We start from the raw sequence: 19,820 nt of genomic DNA, 5'->3' as shown, positions 1-19,820 counted from the left end.
AAAAAATGTGATAAGGGGGGAAGGAAACCTTTTTTTGCCACATATCTTGCTTTCTACAATATTGCCAGGAAAACAAAAGGAGTGGTCTTCATAGGAAACCAGTGGGATGATAGTTGGTTAAAAAAAATAATATTCAAAAAATAATCCAAAAAATATTCACGAAAATATTCACGGAAATATTTATGGAAATATTCATGAAAATATTCACGAAAATATTCATGAAAATATTCAAGAAATATTCAAAGGAATCATTGATTACAAAGATTATCAAATGTGATAAGGGGGAAGGAAACCTGTGTTTGCCACATATCTTGCTTTCTACAATATTGCCAGGAAAACAAAAGGAGTGATCTTCATAGGGAACCAGTCCGATGATGGTTGGTGAAATTAAAAATATTCCAAAAATATTCACGAAAATATTCACGGAAATATTCACGGAAATATTCATGAAAATATTCACGGAAATATTCATGAAAATATTCAAGAAATATTCAAAGGAAAGATTGATTACAAAGATTATCAAATGTGATAAGGGGGGAAGGAAACCTGTGTTTGCCACATATCTTGCGTTCTACAATATTGCCAGGAAAACAGAAGGAGTGATCTTCTTAGGGAACCAGTGTGATGATGGTTGGTGAAATAAAAAATATTCAAAAAATATTCACGGAACTATTCATGAAAATATTCAAGAAATATTCAAAGGAATGATTGAATACAAAGATTAAAAAATTTTATAAGGGGGGAAGGAAACCTGTGTTTGCCAAATATCTTTCTTTCTACAATATTGCCAGGAAAACAAAAGGAGTGATCTTCTTAGGGAACCAGTGCGATGATGGTTGGTGAAATAAAAAATATTCAAAAAATAATCCAAAAAATATTCACGAAAATATTCACGGAAATATCATGGAAATATTCACGGAAATATTCACGAAAATATTCATGGAAATATTCAAGAAATATTCAAAGGAATCATTGATTACAAAGATTATCAAATGTGATAAGGGGGAAGGAAACCTGTGTTTGCCACATATCTTGCTTTCTACAATATTGCCAGGAAAATAAAAGGAGTGATCTTCTTAGGGAACCAGTCCGATGATGGTTGGTGAAATTAAAAATATTTTTAAAAAAATCCAAAAAATATTCACGGAAATATGAACGGAAATATTCATGGAAATATTCACAGAAATATTCACGGAAATATTCATGAAAATATTCAAGAAATATTCAAAGGAATGATTGATTACAAAGATTATCAAATGTGATAAGGGGGGAAGGAAACCTGTGTTTTCCACATATCTTGCGTTCTACAATATTGCCAGGAAAACAAAAGGAGTGATCTTCATAGGGAACCAGTGTGATGATGGTTGGTGAAATAAAGAATATTCAAAAAATAATCCAAAAAATATTCACGAAAATATTCATGGAAATATTCACGGAAATATTCACGAAAATATTCATGAAAATATTCAAGAAATATTCAAATTAATGATTGATTAAAAAGATTAAAAAATGTGATAAGGGGGGAAGGAAACCTGTGTTTTCCACATATCTTGCGTTCTACAATATTGCCAGGAAAACAAAAGGAGTGATCTTCATAGGGAACCAGTGTGATGATGGTTGGTGAAATAAAAAATATTCAAAAAATATTCACGGAAATATTCATGAAAATATTCAAGAAATATTCAAAGGAATGATTGAATACAAAGATTAAAAAATGTGATAAGGGGGGAAGGAAACCTGTTTGCCAAATATCTTTCTTTCTACAATATTGCCAGGAAAACAAAAGGAGTGATCTTCATAGGGAACTAGTGTGATGATGGTTGGTGAAATAAAGAATATTCAAAAAATAATCCCAAAAATATACACGAAAATATTCACGGAAATATTCATGGAAATATTCACGGAAATATTCACGAAAATATTCATGAAAATATTCAAGAAATATTCAAATTAATGATTGATTAAAAAGATTAAAAAATGTGATAAGGGGGGAAGGAAACCTGTGTTTTCCACATATCTTGCGTTCTACAATATTGCCAGGAAAACAAAAGGAGTGATCTTCATAGGGAACCAGTGTGATGATGGTTGGTGAAATAGAAAATATTCAAAAAATAATCCAAAAAATATTCACGAAAATATACACTGAAATATTCATGGAAATATTCACGGAAATATTCACGAAAATATTCATGAAAATATTCAAGAAATATTCAAAGGAATCATTGATTACAAAGATTATCAAATGTGATAAGGGGGAAGGAAACCTGTGTTTGCCACATATCTTGCTTTCTAAAATATTGCCAGGAAAACAAAAGGAGTGATCTTCTTAGGGAACCAGTGCGATGATGGTTGGTGAAATCAAAAATATTCACGAAAATATTTACGGAAATATTCATGGAAATATTCACGGAAATATTCACGAAAATATTCATGAAAATATTCAAGAAATATTCAAAGGAATCATTGATTACAAAGATTATCAAATGTGATAAGGGGGAAGGAAACCTGTGTTTGCCACATATCTTGCTTTCTACAATATTGCCAGGAAAACAAAAGGAGTGATCTTCATAGGGAACCAGTCCGATGATGGTTGGTGAAATTAAAAATATTTAAAAAAAAATCCAAAAAATATTTACGGAAATATTCACGGAAATATTCACGGAAATATTCACAGAATTATTCACGAAAATATTCATGAAAATATTCAAGAAATATTCAAAGGAATCATTGATTACAAAGATTATCAAATGTGATAAGGGGGAAGGAAACCTGTGTTTGCCACATATCTTGCTTTCTACAATATTGCCAGGAAAACAAAAGGAGTGATCTTCATAGGGAACCAGTCCGATGATGGTTGGTGAAATTAAAAATATTTTTTAAAAAATCCAAAAAATATTCACGGAAATATTCACAGAAATATTCACGGAAATATTCATGAAAATATTCAAGAAATATTCAAAGCAATGATCTATTACAGAGATTATCAAATGTGATAAGGGGGAAGGAAACCTGTGTTTGCCACATATCTTGCGTTCTACAATATTGCCAGGAAAACAAAAGGAGTGATCTTCTTAGGGAACCAGTGTGATGATGGTTGGTGAAATAAAAAATATTCAAAAAATATTCACGGAAATATTCATGAAAATTTTCAAGAAATATTCAAAGGAATGATTGAATACAAAGATTAAAAAATGTGATAAGGGGGGAAGGAAACCTGTCTTTGCAAAATATCTTTCTTTTTACAATATTGCCAGGAAAACAAAAGGAGTGATCTTCATAGGGAACCAGTGTGATGATGGTTGGTGAAATAAAGAATATTCAAAAAATAATCCAAAAAATATTCACGAAAATATTCACGGAAATATTCATGGAAATATTCACGGAAATATTCACGAAAATATTCATGAAAATATTCAAGAAATATTTAAAGGAATCATTGATTACAAAGATTATCAAATGTGATAAGGGGGAAGGAAACCTGTGTTTGCCACATATCTTGCTTTCTACAATATTGCCAGGAAAACAAAAGGAGTGATCTTCATAGGGAACCAGTCCGATGATGGTTGGTGAAATTAAAAATATTTTTTAAAAAATCCAAAAAATATTCACGGAAATATTCACAGAAATATTCACGGAAATATTCATGAAAATATTCAAGAAATATTCAAAGGAATGATCTATTACAAAGATTATCAAATGTGATAAGGGGGAAGGAAACCTGTGTTTTCCACATATCTTGCGTTCTACAATATTGCCAGGAAAACAAAAGGAGTGATCTTCATAGGGAACCAGTGTGATGATGGTTGGTGAAATAAAAAATATTCAAAAAATATTCACGGAAATATTCACGGAAATATTCATGAAAATATTCAAGAAATATTCAAATGAATGATTGATTACAAAGCTTATCAAATGTGATAAGGGGGGAAGGAAACCTGTGTTTGCCAAATATCTTTCTTTCTACAATATTGCCAGGAAAACAAAAGGAGTGATCTTCTTAGGGAACCAGTGCGATGATGGTTGGTGAAATAAAAAATATTCAAAAAATAATCCAAAAAATATTCACGAAAATATTCACGGAAATATTCATGGTAATATTCACGGAAATATTCACGGAAATATTCACGAAAATATTCATGAAAATATTCAAGAAATATTCAAAGGAATGATTGAATACAAAGATTAAAAAATTTGATAAGGGGGGAAGGAAACCTTTGTTTGCCACATATCTTGCTTTCTAAAATATTGCCAGGAAAACAAAAGGAGTGATCTTCTTAGGGAACCAGTGCGATGATGGTTGGTGAAATCAAAAATATTCAAAAAATATTCACGAAAATATTTACGGAAATATTCATGGAAATATTCACGGAAATATTCACGAAAATATTCATGAAAATATTCAAGAAATATTCAAAGGAATCATTGATTACAAAGATTATCAAATGTGATAAGGGGGAAGGAAACCTGTGTTTGCCACATATCTTGCTTTCTACAATATTGCCAGGAAAACAAAAGGAGTGATCTTCATAGGGAACCAGTCCGATGATGGTTGGTGAAATTAAAAATATTTTAAAAAAAATCCAAAAAATATTTACGGAAATATTCACGGAAATATTCACGGAAATATTCACAGAAATATTCACGGAAATATTCATGAAAATATTCAAGAAATATTCAAAGGAATGATTGATTACAAAGATTATCAAATGTGATAAGGGGGGAAGGAAACCTGTGTTTTCCACATATCTTGCGTTCTACAACATTGGCAGGAAAACAAAAGGAGTGATCTTCATAGGGAACCAGTGTGATGATGGTTTGGTGAAATAAAGAATATTCAAAAAATAATCCAAAAAATATTCACGAAAATATTCATGGAAATATTCACGGAAATATTGACGAAAATATTCATGAAAATATTCAAGAAATATTCAAATTAATGATTGATTAAAAAGATTAAAAAATGTGATAAGGGGGGAAGGAAACCTGTGTTTGCCACATATCTTTCTTTCTACAATATTGCCAGGAAAACAAAAGGAGTGATCTTCATAGGGAACCAGTGTGATGATGGTTGGTGAAATTAAAAATATTCAAAACATATTCACGAAAATATTCACGGAAATATTCACGGAAATATTCATGAAAATATTCAAGAAATATTCAAAGGAATGATTGAATACAAAGATTAAAAAATGTGATAAGGGGGGAAGGAAAGCTTTGTTTGCCACATATCTTGCTTTCTACAATATTGCCAGGAAAACAAAAGGAGTGATCTTTATAGGGAACCAGTGTGATGATGGTTGGTGAAATCAAAAATATTAAAAAAATAATCCAAAAGATATTCACGGAAATATTCACGGAAATATTCATGAAAATATTCAAGAAATATTCAAAGGAAAGATTGATTACAAAGATTATCAAATGTGATAAGGGGTGAAGGAAACCTGTGTTTGCCACATATCTTGCGTTCTACAATATTGCCAGGAAAACAAAAGGAGTGATCTTCTTAGGGAACCAGTGTGATGATGGTTGGTGAAATAAAAAATATTCAAAAAATATTCACGAAAATATTCACGGAAATATTCACGGAAATATTCATGAAAATATTCAAGAAATATTCAAAGGATTGATTGAATACAAAGATTAAAAAATGTGATAAGGGGGGAAGGAAACCTTTTTTTGCCACATATCTTGCTTTCTACAATATTGCCAGGAAAACAAAAGGAGTGGTCTTCATAGGAAACCAGTGGGATGATAGTTGGTTAAAAAAAATAATATTCAAAAAATAATCCAAAAAATATTCACGAAAATATTCACGGAAATATTTATGGAAATATTCATGAAAATATTCACGAAAATATTCATGAAAATATTCAAGAAATATTCAAAGGAATCATTGATTACAAAGATTATCAAATGTGATAAGGGGGAAGGAAACCTGTGTTTGCCACATATCTTGCTTTCTACAATATTGCCAGGAAAACAAAAGGAGTGATCTTCATAGGGAACCAGTCCGATGATGGTTGGTGAAATTAAAAATATTCCAAAAATATTCACGAAAATATTCACGGAAATATTCACGGAAATATTCATGAAAATATTCACGGAAATATTCATGAAAATATTCAAGAAATATTCAAAGGAAAGATTGATTACAAAGATTATCAAATATGATAAGGGGGGAAGGAAACCTGTGTTTGCCACATATCTTGCGTTCTACAATATTGCCAGGAAAACAGAAGGAGTGATCTTCTTAGGGAACCAGTGTGATGATGGTTGGTGAAATAAAAAATATTCAAAAAATATTCACGGAAATATTCATGAAAATATTCAAGAAATATTCAAAGGAATGATTGAATACAAAGATTAAAAAATGTTATAAGGGGGGAAGGAAACCTGTGTTTGCCAAATATCTTTCTTTCTACAATATTGCCAGGAAAACAAAAGGAGTGATCTTCTTAGGGAACCAGTGCGATGATGGTTGGTGAAATAAAAAATATTCAAAAAATAATCCAAAAAATATATACACGAAAATATTCACGGAAATATTCATGGAAATATTCACGGAAATATTCACGAAAATATTCACGAAAATATTCATAGAAATATTCAAATTAATGATTGATTAAAAAGATTAAAAAATGTGATAAGGGGGGAAGGAAACCTGTGTTTTCCACATATCTTGCGTTCTACAATATTGCCAGGAAAACAAAAGGAGTGATCTTCATAGGGAACCAGTGTGATGATGGTTGGTGAAATAAAAAATATTCAAAAAATATTCACGGAAATATTCACGGAAATATTCATGAAAATATTCAAGAAATATTCAAAGGAATGATTGAATACAAAGATTAAAAAATGTGATAAGGGGGGAAGGAAAGCTTTGTTTGCCACATATCTTGCTATCTACAATATTGCCAGGAAAACAAAAGGAGTGATCGTCTTAGGGAACCAGTGTGATGATGGTTGGTGAAATAAAAAATATTCAAAAAATATTCACGGAAATATTCATGAAAATATTCAAGAAATATTCAAAGGAATGATTGAATACAAAGATTAAAAAATGTGATAAGGGGGGAAGGAAAGCTTTGTTTGCCACATATCTTTCTTTCTACAATATTGCCAGGAAAACAAAAGGAGTGATCTTCATAGGGAACCAGTGTGATGATGGTTGGTGAAATAAAGAATATTCAAAAAATAATCCCAAAAATATACACGAAAATATTCACGGAAATATTCATGGAAATATTCACGGAAATATTCACGAAAATATTCATGAAAATATTCAAGAAATATTCAAAGGAATCATTGATTACAAAGATTATCAAATGTGATAAGGGGGAAGGAAACCTGTGTTTGCCACATATCTTGCTTTCTACAATATTGCCAGGAAAACAAAAGGAGTGATCTTCATAGGGAACCAGTCCGATGATGGTTGGTGAAATTAAAAATATTTTTTAAAAAATCCAAAAAATATTCACGGAAATATTCACAGAAATATTCACGGAAATATTCATGAAAATATTCAAGAAATATTCAAATTAATGATTGATTAAAAAGATTAAAAAATGTGATAAGGGGGGAAGGAAACCTGTGTTTTCCACATATCTTGCGTTCTACAATATTGCCAGGAAAACAAAAGGAGTGATCTTCATAGGGAACCAGTGTGATGATGGTTGGTGAAATAAAAAATATTCAAAAAATATTCACGGAAATATTCACGGAAATATTCATGAAAATATTCAAGAAATATTCAAAGGAAAGATTGATTACAAAGATTATCAAATGTGATAAGGGGGGAAGGAAACCTGTGTTTGCCACATATCTTGCGTTCTACAATATTGCCAGTAAAACAAAAGGAGTGATCTTCTTAGGGAACCAGTGTGATGATGGTTGGTGAAATAAAAAATATTCAAAAAATATTCACGGAAATATTCATGAAAATATTCAAGAAATATTCAAAGGAATGATTGAATACAAAGATTAAAAAATGTGATAAGGGGGGAAGGAAACCTGTGTTTGCCAAATATCTTTCTTTCTACAATATTGCCAGGAAAACAAAAGGAGTGATCTTCATAGGGAACCAGTGTGATGATGGTTGGTAAAATAAAGAATATTCAAAAAATAATCCCAAAAATATACACGAAAATATTCACGGAAATATTCATGGAAATATTCACGGAAATATTCACGAAAATATTCATGAAAATATTCAAGAAATATTCAAAGGAATCATTGATTACAAAGATTATCAAATTTGATAAGGGGGAAGGAAACCTGTGTTTGCCACATATCTTGCTTTCTACAATATTGCCAGGAAAACAAAAGGAGTGATCTTCATAGGGAACCAGTCCGATGATGGTTGGTGAAATTAAAAATATTTTTTAAAAAATCCAAAAAATATTCACGGAAATATTCACAGAAATATTCACGGAAATATTCATGAAAATATTCAAGAAATATTCAAAGCAATGATCTATTACAAAGATTATCAAATGTGATAAGGGGGAAGGAAACCTGTGTTTGCCACATATCTTGCGTTCTACAATATTGCCAGGAAAACAAAAGGAGTGATCTTCTTAGGGAACCAGTGTGATGTTGGTTGGTGAAATAAAAAATATTCAAAAAATATTCACGGAAATATTCATGAAAATTTTCAAGAAATATTCAAAGGAATGATTGAATACAAAGATTAAAAAATGTGATAAGGGGGGAAGGAAACCTGTCTTTGCAAAATATCTTTCTTTCTACAATATTGCCAGGAAAACAAAAGGAGTGATCTTCATAGGGAACCAGTGTGATGATGGTTGGTGAAATAAAGAATATTCAAAAAATAATCCAAAAAATATTCACGAAAATATTCACGGAAATATTCATGGAAATATTCACGGAAATATTCACGAAAATATTCATGAAAATATTCAAGAAATATTCAAAGGAATCATTGATTACAAAGATTATCAAATGTGATAAGGGGGAAGGAAACCTGTGTTTGCCACATATCTTGCTTTCTACAATATTGCCAGGAAAACAAAAGGAGTGATCTTCATAGGGAACCAGTCCGATGATGGTTGGTGAAATTAAAAATATTTTTTAAAAAATCCAAAAAATATTCACGGAAATATTCACAGAAATATTCACGGAAATATTCATGAAAATATTCAAGAAATATTCAAAGGAATGATCTATTACAAAGAATATCAAATGTGATAAGGGGGAAGGAAACCTGTGTTTTCCACATATCTTGCGTTCTACAATATTGCCAGGAAAACAAAAGGAGTGATCTTCATAGGGAACCAGTGTGATGATGGTTGGTGAAATAAAAAATATTCAAAAAATATTCACGGAAATATTCACGGAAATATTCATGAAAATATTCAAGAAATATTCAAATGAATGATTGATTACAAAGCTTATCAAATGTGATAAGGGGGGAAGGAAACCTGTGTTTGCCAAATATCTTTCTTTCTACAATATTGCCAGGAAAACAAAAGGAGTGATCTTCTTAGGGAACCAGTGCGATGATGGTTGGTGAAATAAAAAATATTCAAAAAATAATCCAAAAAATATTCACGAAAATATTCACGGAAATATTCATGGAAATATTCACGGAAATATTCACGGAAATATTCACGAAAATATTCATGAAAATATTCAAGAAATATTCAAAGGAATCATTGATTACCAAGATTATCAAATGTGATAAGGGGGAAGGAAACCTTTGTTTGCCACATATCTTGCGTTCTACAATATTGCCAGGAAAACAAAAGGAGTGATCTTCTTAGGGAACCAGTGTGATGATGGTTGGTGAAATAAAAAATATTCAAAAAATATTCACGAAAATATTCACGGAAATATTCACGGAAATATTTACGGAAATATTCATGAAAATATTCAAGAAATATTCAAAGGAAAGATTGATTACAAAGATTATCAAATGTGATAAGGGGGGAAGGAAACCTGTGTTTGCCACATATCTTGCGTTCTACAATATTGCTAGGAAAACAAAAGGAGTGATCTTCTTAGGGAACCAGTGTGATGATGGTTGGTTAAAATAAAAAATATTCAAAAAATATTCACGAAAATATTCACGGAAATATTCACGGAAATATTCACAGAAATATTCATGAAAATATTCAAGAAATATTCAAAGGAATGATTGAATACAAAGATTAAAAATGTGATGAGGGGGGAAGGAAAGCTTTGTTTGCCACATATCTTTCTTTCTACAATATTGCCAGGAAAACAAAAGGAGTGATCTTCATAGGGAACCAGTGTGATGATGGTTGGTGAAATAAAGAATATTCAAAAAATAATCCCAAAAATATACACGAAAATATTCACGGAAATATTCATGGAAATATTCACGGAAATATTCACGAAAATATTCATGAAAATATTCAAGAAATATTCAAAGGAATCATTGATTACAAAGATTATCAAATGTGATAAGGGGGAAGGAAACCTGTGTTTGCCACATATCTTGCTTTCTACAATATTGCCCGGAAAACAAAAGGAGTGATCTTCATAGGGAACCAGTCCAATGATGGTTGGTGAAATTAAAAATATTTTTTAAAAAATCCAAAAAATATTCACGGAAATATTCACAGAAATATTCACGGAAATATTCATGAAAATATTCAAGAAATATTCAAATGAATGATTGATTACAAAGCTTATCAAATGTGATAAGGGGGAAGGAAACCTGTGTTTTCCACATATCTTGCGTTCTACAATATTGTCAGGAAAACAAAAGGAGTGATCTTCTTAGGGAACCAGTGCGATGATGGTTGGTGAAATAAAAAATATTCAAAAAATAATCCAAAAAATATTCACGAAAATATTCACGGAAATATTCATGGTAATATTCACGGAAATATTCACGGAAATATTCACGAAAATATTCATGAAAATATTCAAGAAATATTCAAAGGAATCATTGATTACCAAGATTATCAAATGTGATAAGGGGGAAGGAAACCTTTGTTTGCCACATATCTTGCGTTCTACAATATTGCCAGGAAAACAAAAGGAGTGATCTTCTTAGGGAACCAGTGTGATGATGGTTGGTGAAATAAAAAATATTCAAAAAATATTCACGAAAATATTCACGGAAATATTCACGGAAATATTCACGGAAATATTCACGGAAATATTCACGGAAATATTCATGAAAATATTCAAGAAATATTCAAAGGAAAGATTGATTACAAAGATTATCAAATGTGATAAGGGGGGAAGGAAACCTGTGTTTGCCACATATCTTGCGTTCTACAATATTGCCAGGAAAACAAAAGGAGTGATCTTCTTAGGGAACCAGTGTGATGATGGTTGGTGAAATAAAAAATATTCACGAAAATATTCACGGAAATATTCATGAAAATATTCAAGAAATATTCAAAGGAATGATTGAATACAAAGATTAAAAAATGTGATAAGGGGGGAAGTAAAGCTTTGTTTGCCACATATCTTGCTATCTACAATATTGCCAGGAAAACAAAAGGAGTGATCTTCTTAGGGAACCAGTGTGATGATGGTTGGTGAAATAAAAAATATTCAAAAAATATTCACGGAAATATTCATGAAAATATTCAAGAAATATTCAAAGGAATGATTGAATACAAAGATTAAAAAATGTGATAAGGGGGGAAGGAAACCTGTGTTTGCCAAATACATTTCTTTCTACAATATTGCCAGGAAAACAAAAGGAGTGATCTTCATAGGGAACCAGTGTGATGATGGTTGGTGAAATAAAGAATATTCAAAAAATAATCCCCAAAATATACACGAAAATATTCACGGAAATATTCATGGAAATATTCACGGAAATATTCACGGAAATATTCACTGAAATATTCACGGAAATATTCAAAGGAATCATTGATTACAAAGATTATCAAATGTGATAAGGGGGAAGGAAACCTGTGTTTGCCACATATCTTGCTTTCTACTATATTGCCAGGAAAACCAAAGGAGTGATCTTCATAGGGAACCAGTCCGATGATGGTTGGTGAAATTAAAAGTATTCAAAAAAAAATCCAAATAATATTCATGAAAATATTCAAGAAGTATTCAAATGAATGATTGATTACAAAGATTATCAAATGTGATAAGGGGGGAAGGAAACCTGTGTTTGCCACATATATTGCTTTCTACAATATTGCCAGGAAAACAAAAGGAGTGGTCTTCATAGGAAACCAGTGGGATGATAGTTGGTTAAAAAAAATAATATTCATTAATATTAAAAAAATATTCAAAAATATTCAAAAAATAATCACGAAAATATTTATGAAAATATTCAAGAAATATTCAAAGGAACGATTGATTACAAAGATTATCAAATGTGATAAGGGGGGAAGGAAACCTGTGATTTCCACATATCTTGCGTTCTACAATATTGCCAGGAAAACAAAAGGAGTGATCTTTATAGGGAACCAGTGGGATGATAGTTGGTTAAAAAAATAATATTCATTAGTATTAAAAAAATATTAAAAAATATTCAAAAAATAATCACGAAAATATTTATGAAAATATTCAAGAAATATTCAAAGGAATGATTGACTACAAAGATTATCAAATGTGATAAGGGGGGAAGGAAACCTGTGTTTTCCACATATCTTGCGTTCTACAATATTGCCAGGAAAACAAAAGGAGTGATCTTCATAGGGAACCAGTGTGGTGATGGTTGGTGAAATAAAAAATATTCAAAAAATATTCACGGAAATATTCACGGAAATATTCATGAAAATATTCAAGAAATATTCAAAGGAAAGATTGATTACAAAGATTATCAAATGTGATAAGGGGGGAAGGAAACCTGTGTTCGCCACATATCTTGCGTTCTACAATAATGCCAGGAAAACAAAAGGAGTGATCTTCTTAGGGAACCAGTGTAATGATGGTTGGTAAAATAAAAAATATTCAAAAAATAATCCAAAAAATATTCACGGAAATATTCACGGAAATATTCATGAAAATATTCAAGAAATATTCAAAGGAAAGATTGATTACAAAGATTATCAAATGTGATAAGGGGGAAGGAAACCTGTGTTTGCCACATATCTTGCTTTCTACAATATTGCCAGGAAAACAAAAGGAGTGATCTTCATAGGGAACCAGTCCGATGATGGTTGGTGTAATTAAAAATATTCAAAAAATAATCCAAAAAATATTCACGAAAATATTCATGGAAATATTCACAGAAATATTCACGGAAATATCCACGAAAATATTCATGAAAATATTCAAGAAATATTCAAATGAATGATTGATTACAAAGCTTATCAAATGTGATAAGGGGGGAAGGAAACCTTTGTTTGCCACATATCTTGCGTTCTACAATATTGCCAGGAAAACAAAAGGAGTGATCTTCTTAGGGAACCAGTGTGATGATGGTTGGTGAAATAAAAAATATTCAAAAAATATTCACGAAAATATTCACGGAAATATTCACGGAAATATTCACAGAAATATTCATGAAAATATTCAAGAAATATTCAAATTAATGTTTGATTAAAAAGATTAAAAAATGTGATAAGGGGGGATGGAAACCTTTGTTTGCCACATATCTTGCGTTCTACAATATTGCCAGGAAAACAAAAGGAGTGATCTTCATAGGGAACCAGTGTGATGATGGTTGGTGAAATAAAAAATATTCAAAAAATAATCCAAAAAATATTCACGGAAATATTCAAGAAATATTCAAAGGAATGATTGATTACAAAGATTAAAACATGTGATGAGGGGGGAAGGAAACCTTTGTTTGCCACATATCTTGCGTTCTACAATATTGCCAGGAAAACAAAAGGAGTGATCTTCATAGGGAACCAATGGAATGGTAGTTGGTTAAAAAAAAAATATTCATAAATATTCAAAAAATATTCAAAAATATTCAAAAAATAATCACTAAAATATTCGTGAAAATATTCACGGAAATATTCAAAGGAATGATTGATTACAAAGATTAAAAAATGTGATAAGGGGGGAAGGAAACCTTTGTTTGCCACATCTCTTGCGTTCTACAATATTGCCAGGAAAACAAAAGGAGTGATCTTCATAGGAAACCAGTGGGATAATAGTTGGTTAAAAAAAAAAAATTCATTAATATTAAAATAATATTCAAAAATATCCAAAAAATATTTACGAAACTATTCATGAAAATATTCAAGAAATATTCAAAGGAATGATTGAATACAAAGATTATCAAATGTGATAAGGGGGGAAGGAAACCTGTGTTTGCCACATATCTTGCTTTCTACAATATTGCCAGGAAAACAAAATGAATGATCTTCATAGGAAACCAGTGGGATGATAGTTTGTTAAAAAAATAATATTTATAAATATTCAAAAAATAATCACAAAAATACTCATGAAAATATTCAAGAAATATTCAAAGGAATGATTGATTACAAAGATTATCAAATGTGAAAAAGGGGGAAGGAAACCTGTGTTTGCCACATATCTTGCGGTCTACAATTTTGCCAGGAAAACAAAAGGAGTGATCTTCATAGGGAACCAGTGTGATGATGGTTGGTGAAAAAAAAAATATTCAAAAAATAATCCAAAAAATATTCACGGAAATATTCACGAAAATGTTCAAAGGAATGATTGATTACAAAGATTATCAAATGTTATAAGGGGGGAAGGAAACCTGTGTTTGCCACATATCTTGCTTTCTACAATATAAAAATATTCAAAAAATATTCAAAAAATATTCAAAAAAATATTCACGAAATTATTCATATTGGCTCTTCCCTCACTTGGTGGCATGACTAATAGCTCCTCCCTCCTGTGTGTGTCCTCTTCAGGTGCAGTACAAGAAGCAGTACGAGAAGGGCAAGGCGGAGGCCGACTACAACACGCTGCCGGCCACGGAGAATCCTCTCCTCCGGCAGCTCAGATACGCCGGCACCATCCTCAGCGATGTGGGTGTCTGCAAGAAGATCTCAGCATCACAAACATCTCCTCTCAGATCTCATATCTTAAATCTGTGAATCCTCTGCTGCTCCCAATTGCATCCTATTCTAACGTCACTATGACCTCCCGCTGCATTCTGGGATATTTTGGTTCATATCTTTAAACTCGTTCAAATTAGGTGATCATTCATTCAAAGGCTGAAGAGAATAATGAAGTGAATATAGATATATTTATATATATATATATATATATATAGATATATATATATATATATATATATAGATATCTATAGATATGACGAGGATGTAAAATCAAGAACGTGTCTCTGAACTGATTTCAATTTTTTTCTGAATTGAGATCCTAATAAAACCATCCGGAAGGGAAATGCATGCTGGGAAATCCAAGTAATCCATACAATGATACATTAGATTCAATCCAGCGAGGTGTTTTCTTATTTGAGTCACTGATCATTATTCATGTGATGTTTCGTTTCTTTTTCCACAGAAAGTATACAAAGCCAGTTATGAGAAGTCCAGAGGCTCCAGCATCAACTACTGCGACACACCCAAGTTCCAGATGGACTCCGTGCTCAAGAAGCTCACCGACGTGAGACCTCAGAGAAGGCCTTGAATGTTTTGGTTTCTGGTTTCTGCATTGTGTCTTCACCTTGGGGTTGGTTTCTCTGTAGAGCCGTTACAAAGAGAAGTACGACCGCGAGGTGAAGGGCCACTACATCGGCAGCTACGAGGACGTCTACATGCTGCACTGCCAGAAGATGGAGGAGATGAAGAGCGAGGTAAGCTCCACTATCATTCCTTTAATATGAAATCCGTTCATCACCACCACGTCTCTCATTGTGCTCTCCTCTTTGATCTCGCAGCAACTTTATAAATCCGAGTATGAAGACATTAAGACGCGCTGCTTCTTCCCTCAAACCATCACGCCTGAGTACGAAGTCGGGAAGAAGCTCCTCCAGTGCAGCGACGTGAGCAACGCCGTCTTATGACCGACCGACCGTGTGTGTTTGACCGATGACCTTCTCCTGGTTCCAAGCCTTTCTGTTTCATTGCAGAAAACCTACCGGCAGCATCCGGACAAAGTGAAGTTCACTCAGGTGGTGGATTCTCCGGTTCAGCTTCAGGCCGCCATCAACGCCAAGCAGCTGAGTGACGTGCGTACGCTCCGATTACCTCAGGAATATCTACTTATACAAAGAGAACACATAATACCAACAAATGGTTGCATCGATTCATTTAAATCAGATGAAAATATGGACGTGTCTATTTAACTATTATAACAAGCACTTCTTTTATTTGAACAATACCTGCATGTGATATATGATAAACTGACCTGATAAAACACCATCAATTATTATAATCAAGAGGAAGTGAAAGGTAAACTATTCTAAAGCAGAGGATGTAAACTGGTTTAACAAAGTGAGATATTGTAGGTAATCACTTTTAGTAGCGTAATAAAATTAGTGTGATATGAGAGGAGGTCAGTCAAAATTGGTTCATATACAATTTTTGTGAACGTCATTTCTTTTTAAATATTGTCGATTCATTGACAAAAATCGCTCGAAAGTTCCTCCAGTCTGGAAGAGAAAGAGTAAAATGACCAGAACATGAAGTAGGATTTGATCCTTACAATAAGTCATTCATTCATAACTTCATGACTGTTTTTTCTTCATTCCAGCTGAACTACAAAGCGAAGTACGAGGACACCAAGTTTAAGAACTGCCTGCCCCCCGACTATCCCTTCTTCATCCAGTCCAGAGTCAACGCCTTCAACCTCAGCGACGTGAGAACGTCTCTCCCAACTTACAACCGCCGCCATCTTTGATTTGGTGGAAATCTTTTCATTTTCCCGACTCCGTCTTTTCAGAACTGTTACAAGTACGACTGGGAGAAGTCCAAAGCCAAGAAGTTCGAGGTTCGGGGCGACGCCATCTCGATCCTCGCCGCCCGCGCTCACACCAACATCGCCAGCGACGTGAGTCTCTTTCTCCTTCAGCACGTCACGGCATTGACCTGCTCATCGATCGCCTTGTCCCCGCTCCTCGCAGGTCAAATACAAGAAAGAGTACGAGAAGAACAAGGGCCAGATGGTCGGAGCGCTCAGCATCAACGACGACCCCAAGATCCTCCACTCCGTCCACGTGGCCAAGATCCAGAGCGATGTGAGTCCTTTGTCACCCAATCAAGAGAAAGCTGAAGAAAACACATTGATAACTCAAAAATGAGAAAGTTAATTAACAGGCTCCCATAACTCTTCTCATTGAAACATCCTCTGCTCTGCTGTGTTCAGTCATAGCTTCTCTGATTTACTGTCACATGACAGTTCATCAATCATGTCTTCATAGTTTTCCACTCCTCGCTTTTTAACATGAATCCATCGGAGCTGAAATGAGAGTCCAACAATCTGTCCAATGTGTCCACAGCGTGAATACAAAAAGGACTACGAGAAGACAAAGACCAAATACCACGCGCCGCTCGACATGATGTCCGTCACCTTGGCCAAGAAGTCGCAGGGCATCGCCAGCATGGCGGGCTACCGCAGCATCAGCACCAACTACTTCATCCCCCCCGACAGCGTGCTGATGGAGCTTGCCAAGAAAGCCAACACCATCCAGAGCGACGTGAGTGCAGGCCGAGCTCTCGCCGCGCGCTCCTGATCCCCACTGAATAATAGACTGAGTGACATTGTTTCATTCACAGAATGACTACAAGTCAGACTACAACAGCTACACCAAGGGCTCGCCGTGGATCCCCTTCGGCTGCCTGGAGGTGGAGAAGAACAAGAAAGCCGCGGAGATCCTGAGCGAGGTATGCGCGGCGCCCCGGTCCTCCTCCCCCTGTGGCATTTAATCACTTTCTGACAGTGCAGGTTTGCTTACCTCCTGCAGAGAAGATACAGAAAGCACCCCGACAAGATCCCCTTCACCTCCATCGACGACCACCCTGTGATGATGCAGGCCAAAGTCAACCAGCTCCAGAGAAGCGACGTGAGGCGACTGACCGCACACCCCTCGGCTCTTTTCTCACTTCTACTTGCTGAATTGTGACTGTGTTTTGCTTCTAGTTGTTCTACAAGAGAGGCCTGGAGAAGATCCACCAGAAGTTCTCCCTGCCGGCCGATCTCCCCGAGTTCGTCCAGGCCAAGTGCAACGCCTACAACGTCAGCCAGGTGAGAAGAGCTCTCTTTTTATAAGATCAAACAAGCCGATTATTCTTTCATAGCTAAGAATGTGTAGTGTTCGATTTCATTCATACTCAATATCAATGGAAAGAAGAATCAGCATTTGGGATTCACTTGGCGAGCTGAACTCAACTCGACAAAATTAAAATTTATTATTATTAAATTTTTAATTTGACTTCATTTGAATGTTGTTTCCATAACATCACCATTCACGTAAAGTGTCGTAGACGTGTCCCAGATGTGGAAGTAGAGTTAGCGGTTGAGGGATAGCGTGTGAGACGTGTGGATCATCTAAACGCCGTGTTGTACCTGGTGGGCCCCAAACGCTCCTAAATGTTGTCCTCCTATCTGTATTCTGGGATTTCAGAACTACTACAAGCTGGCCTGGCAGGAGCTGATTGCCAAAGGTTACGACCTGAAGCCTAATGCTATCTCCATTGTTGCTGCCAAAGCCGCCCAGCACGCAGCAAGTGATGTAAGTTCCAGTGCAACATCCTACCAGACTGATGTACTTTTTGCATTAAATAATGGATAATTAGAGACTTTAACTTTAACTTGTAGGTCCAGTATAAAAAGGCTTACCAGAAGGCAAAGGGCCACCATGTTGGCTTCCGCAGCATCCAGGACGACCCCCTGCTGGTCCACTACATGGGGGTGGCCAAGATGCAGAGCGAGAAGAACTACAAGAAGGACTACCATAAGTCCAAGCTGAAGTACCACACCCCGGTGGACATGATGAGCGTGGTCCAAGCCAAGCACGCCTCGTCTGTACAGACCTACACAGGCTACAAGCAGCCCAACCACAAGTACTTCCTGCTGCCCGACGCCATGAGCCTGGGCCTCGCCCGCAACATGAACTACAACGCCAGTGATGTGAGTTCATTTCAGGGACTTTGGGGTCAGAATGGAGGGAAATGTGAAGAGGTGTTCCTGCAGGGCTGATACTTCAGCATCTTCTCTTTTCCTCTACAGTATAACTACAAACTGGACTACGAGACCTCGGTCAAGGGAGTCGGCTGGGTTCCTATTGGTTCCCTGGAAGTGGAGAAAGCCAAGACAGCAGGAGCAGCTCTGAATGAGTCAAAGTACCGCCAGCACCCTGACACCTTCAAGTTCACCAGCACCGTTGACTCCATGAGCATGGAGCTGGCCAAGACCAATGCCAAGACCATGAACGCGGTGAGAAGGAGCAAACAATGTGAATCTGAGGATTTTAAGCCTTTAAACTTCTCTCTGGAATAGAGATTAAAGCGATCTCTTCATTGTGATTGTGCAGAAGGAGTACAAGGCCAGTGGAGAGAAGTTCATGCACACTTACCATCTCCCCGCTGATGCTCCCGAACTGATGCAAGCCAGATACAACGCTGTCAACATCAGCAAGGTCAGCTGCAGACTCCAGCGTGGAACGTATGAAGAAATGAAACAGTTTGTTGTATTTCTCACAAACCAATCATTTTCTTTAGAATTACTACACCTATGCTCATCGTCAAGATCTGCTCAAAGGCCATCATGTGAAGGAAGACGCTATCTCCATTGTGGCAGCGAGAAGTTCCAGAGACATCGCCAGCGACGTAAGTTGCGAAAACGATTAAAATGTAATACAATTCCAATATTTCTGAACTCAATAATGGTATTCATACTGTGGTGGACTTCTAACGTTTCAATTTAAAAATCAAGTTGTCTTTCAAGAGTTTATTATAACTTTGGCA

The 19,820-nt window shown here is 34.6% G+C and overlaps 1 protein-coding gene across 50 annotated transcripts in view; it reads left to right on the top strand.

The window, feature by feature from the left end:
* The window catches only part of neb (nebulin), a 132,622-nt gene that overhangs the window by 67,518 nt on the left and 45,284 nt on the right, over positions 1-19,820 (top strand). For all 50 annotated transcript variants that reach the window (XM_078090927.1, XM_078090973.1, XM_078090969.1 and 47 more), the window contains 17 exons: positions 14,805-14,921; positions 15,418-15,519; positions 15,602-15,709; positions 15,794-15,898; positions 15,986-16,084; positions 16,609-16,713; positions 16,798-16,905; positions 16,979-17,092; positions 17,354-17,551; positions 17,631-17,738; positions 17,819-17,917; positions 17,995-18,099; positions 18,479-18,586; positions 18,673-18,984; positions 19,084-19,290; positions 19,388-19,492; positions 19,575-19,682. In XM_078090927.1, the coding sequence (XP_077947053.1) occupies positions 14,805-14,921; positions 15,418-15,519; positions 15,602-15,709; positions 15,794-15,898; positions 15,986-16,084; positions 16,609-16,713; positions 16,798-16,905; positions 16,979-17,092; positions 17,354-17,551; positions 17,631-17,738; positions 17,819-17,917; positions 17,995-18,099; positions 18,479-18,586; positions 18,673-18,984; positions 19,084-19,290; positions 19,388-19,492; positions 19,575-19,682 (2,208 nt within the window). The remainder of the gene's footprint in view (positions 1-14,804; positions 14,922-15,417; positions 15,520-15,601; positions 15,710-15,793; positions 15,899-15,985; positions 16,085-16,608; positions 16,714-16,797; positions 16,906-16,978; positions 17,093-17,353; positions 17,552-17,630; positions 17,739-17,818; positions 17,918-17,994; positions 18,100-18,478; positions 18,587-18,672; positions 18,985-19,083; positions 19,291-19,387; positions 19,493-19,574; positions 19,683-19,820) is intronic.

Source organism: Gasterosteus aculeatus, chromosome 16 (assembly GCF_964276395.1).
Source record: "Gasterosteus aculeatus chromosome 16, fGasAcu3.hap1.1, whole genome shotgun sequence".
In the NCBI taxonomy this organism is placed as follows: Eukaryota; Metazoa; Chordata; class Actinopteri; order Perciformes; family Gasterosteidae; genus Gasterosteus; species Gasterosteus aculeatus.
The sequence above is the reverse complement of the archived record's forward strand: the minus strand, read 5'-3'. Positions and strand labels throughout refer to the sequence as shown.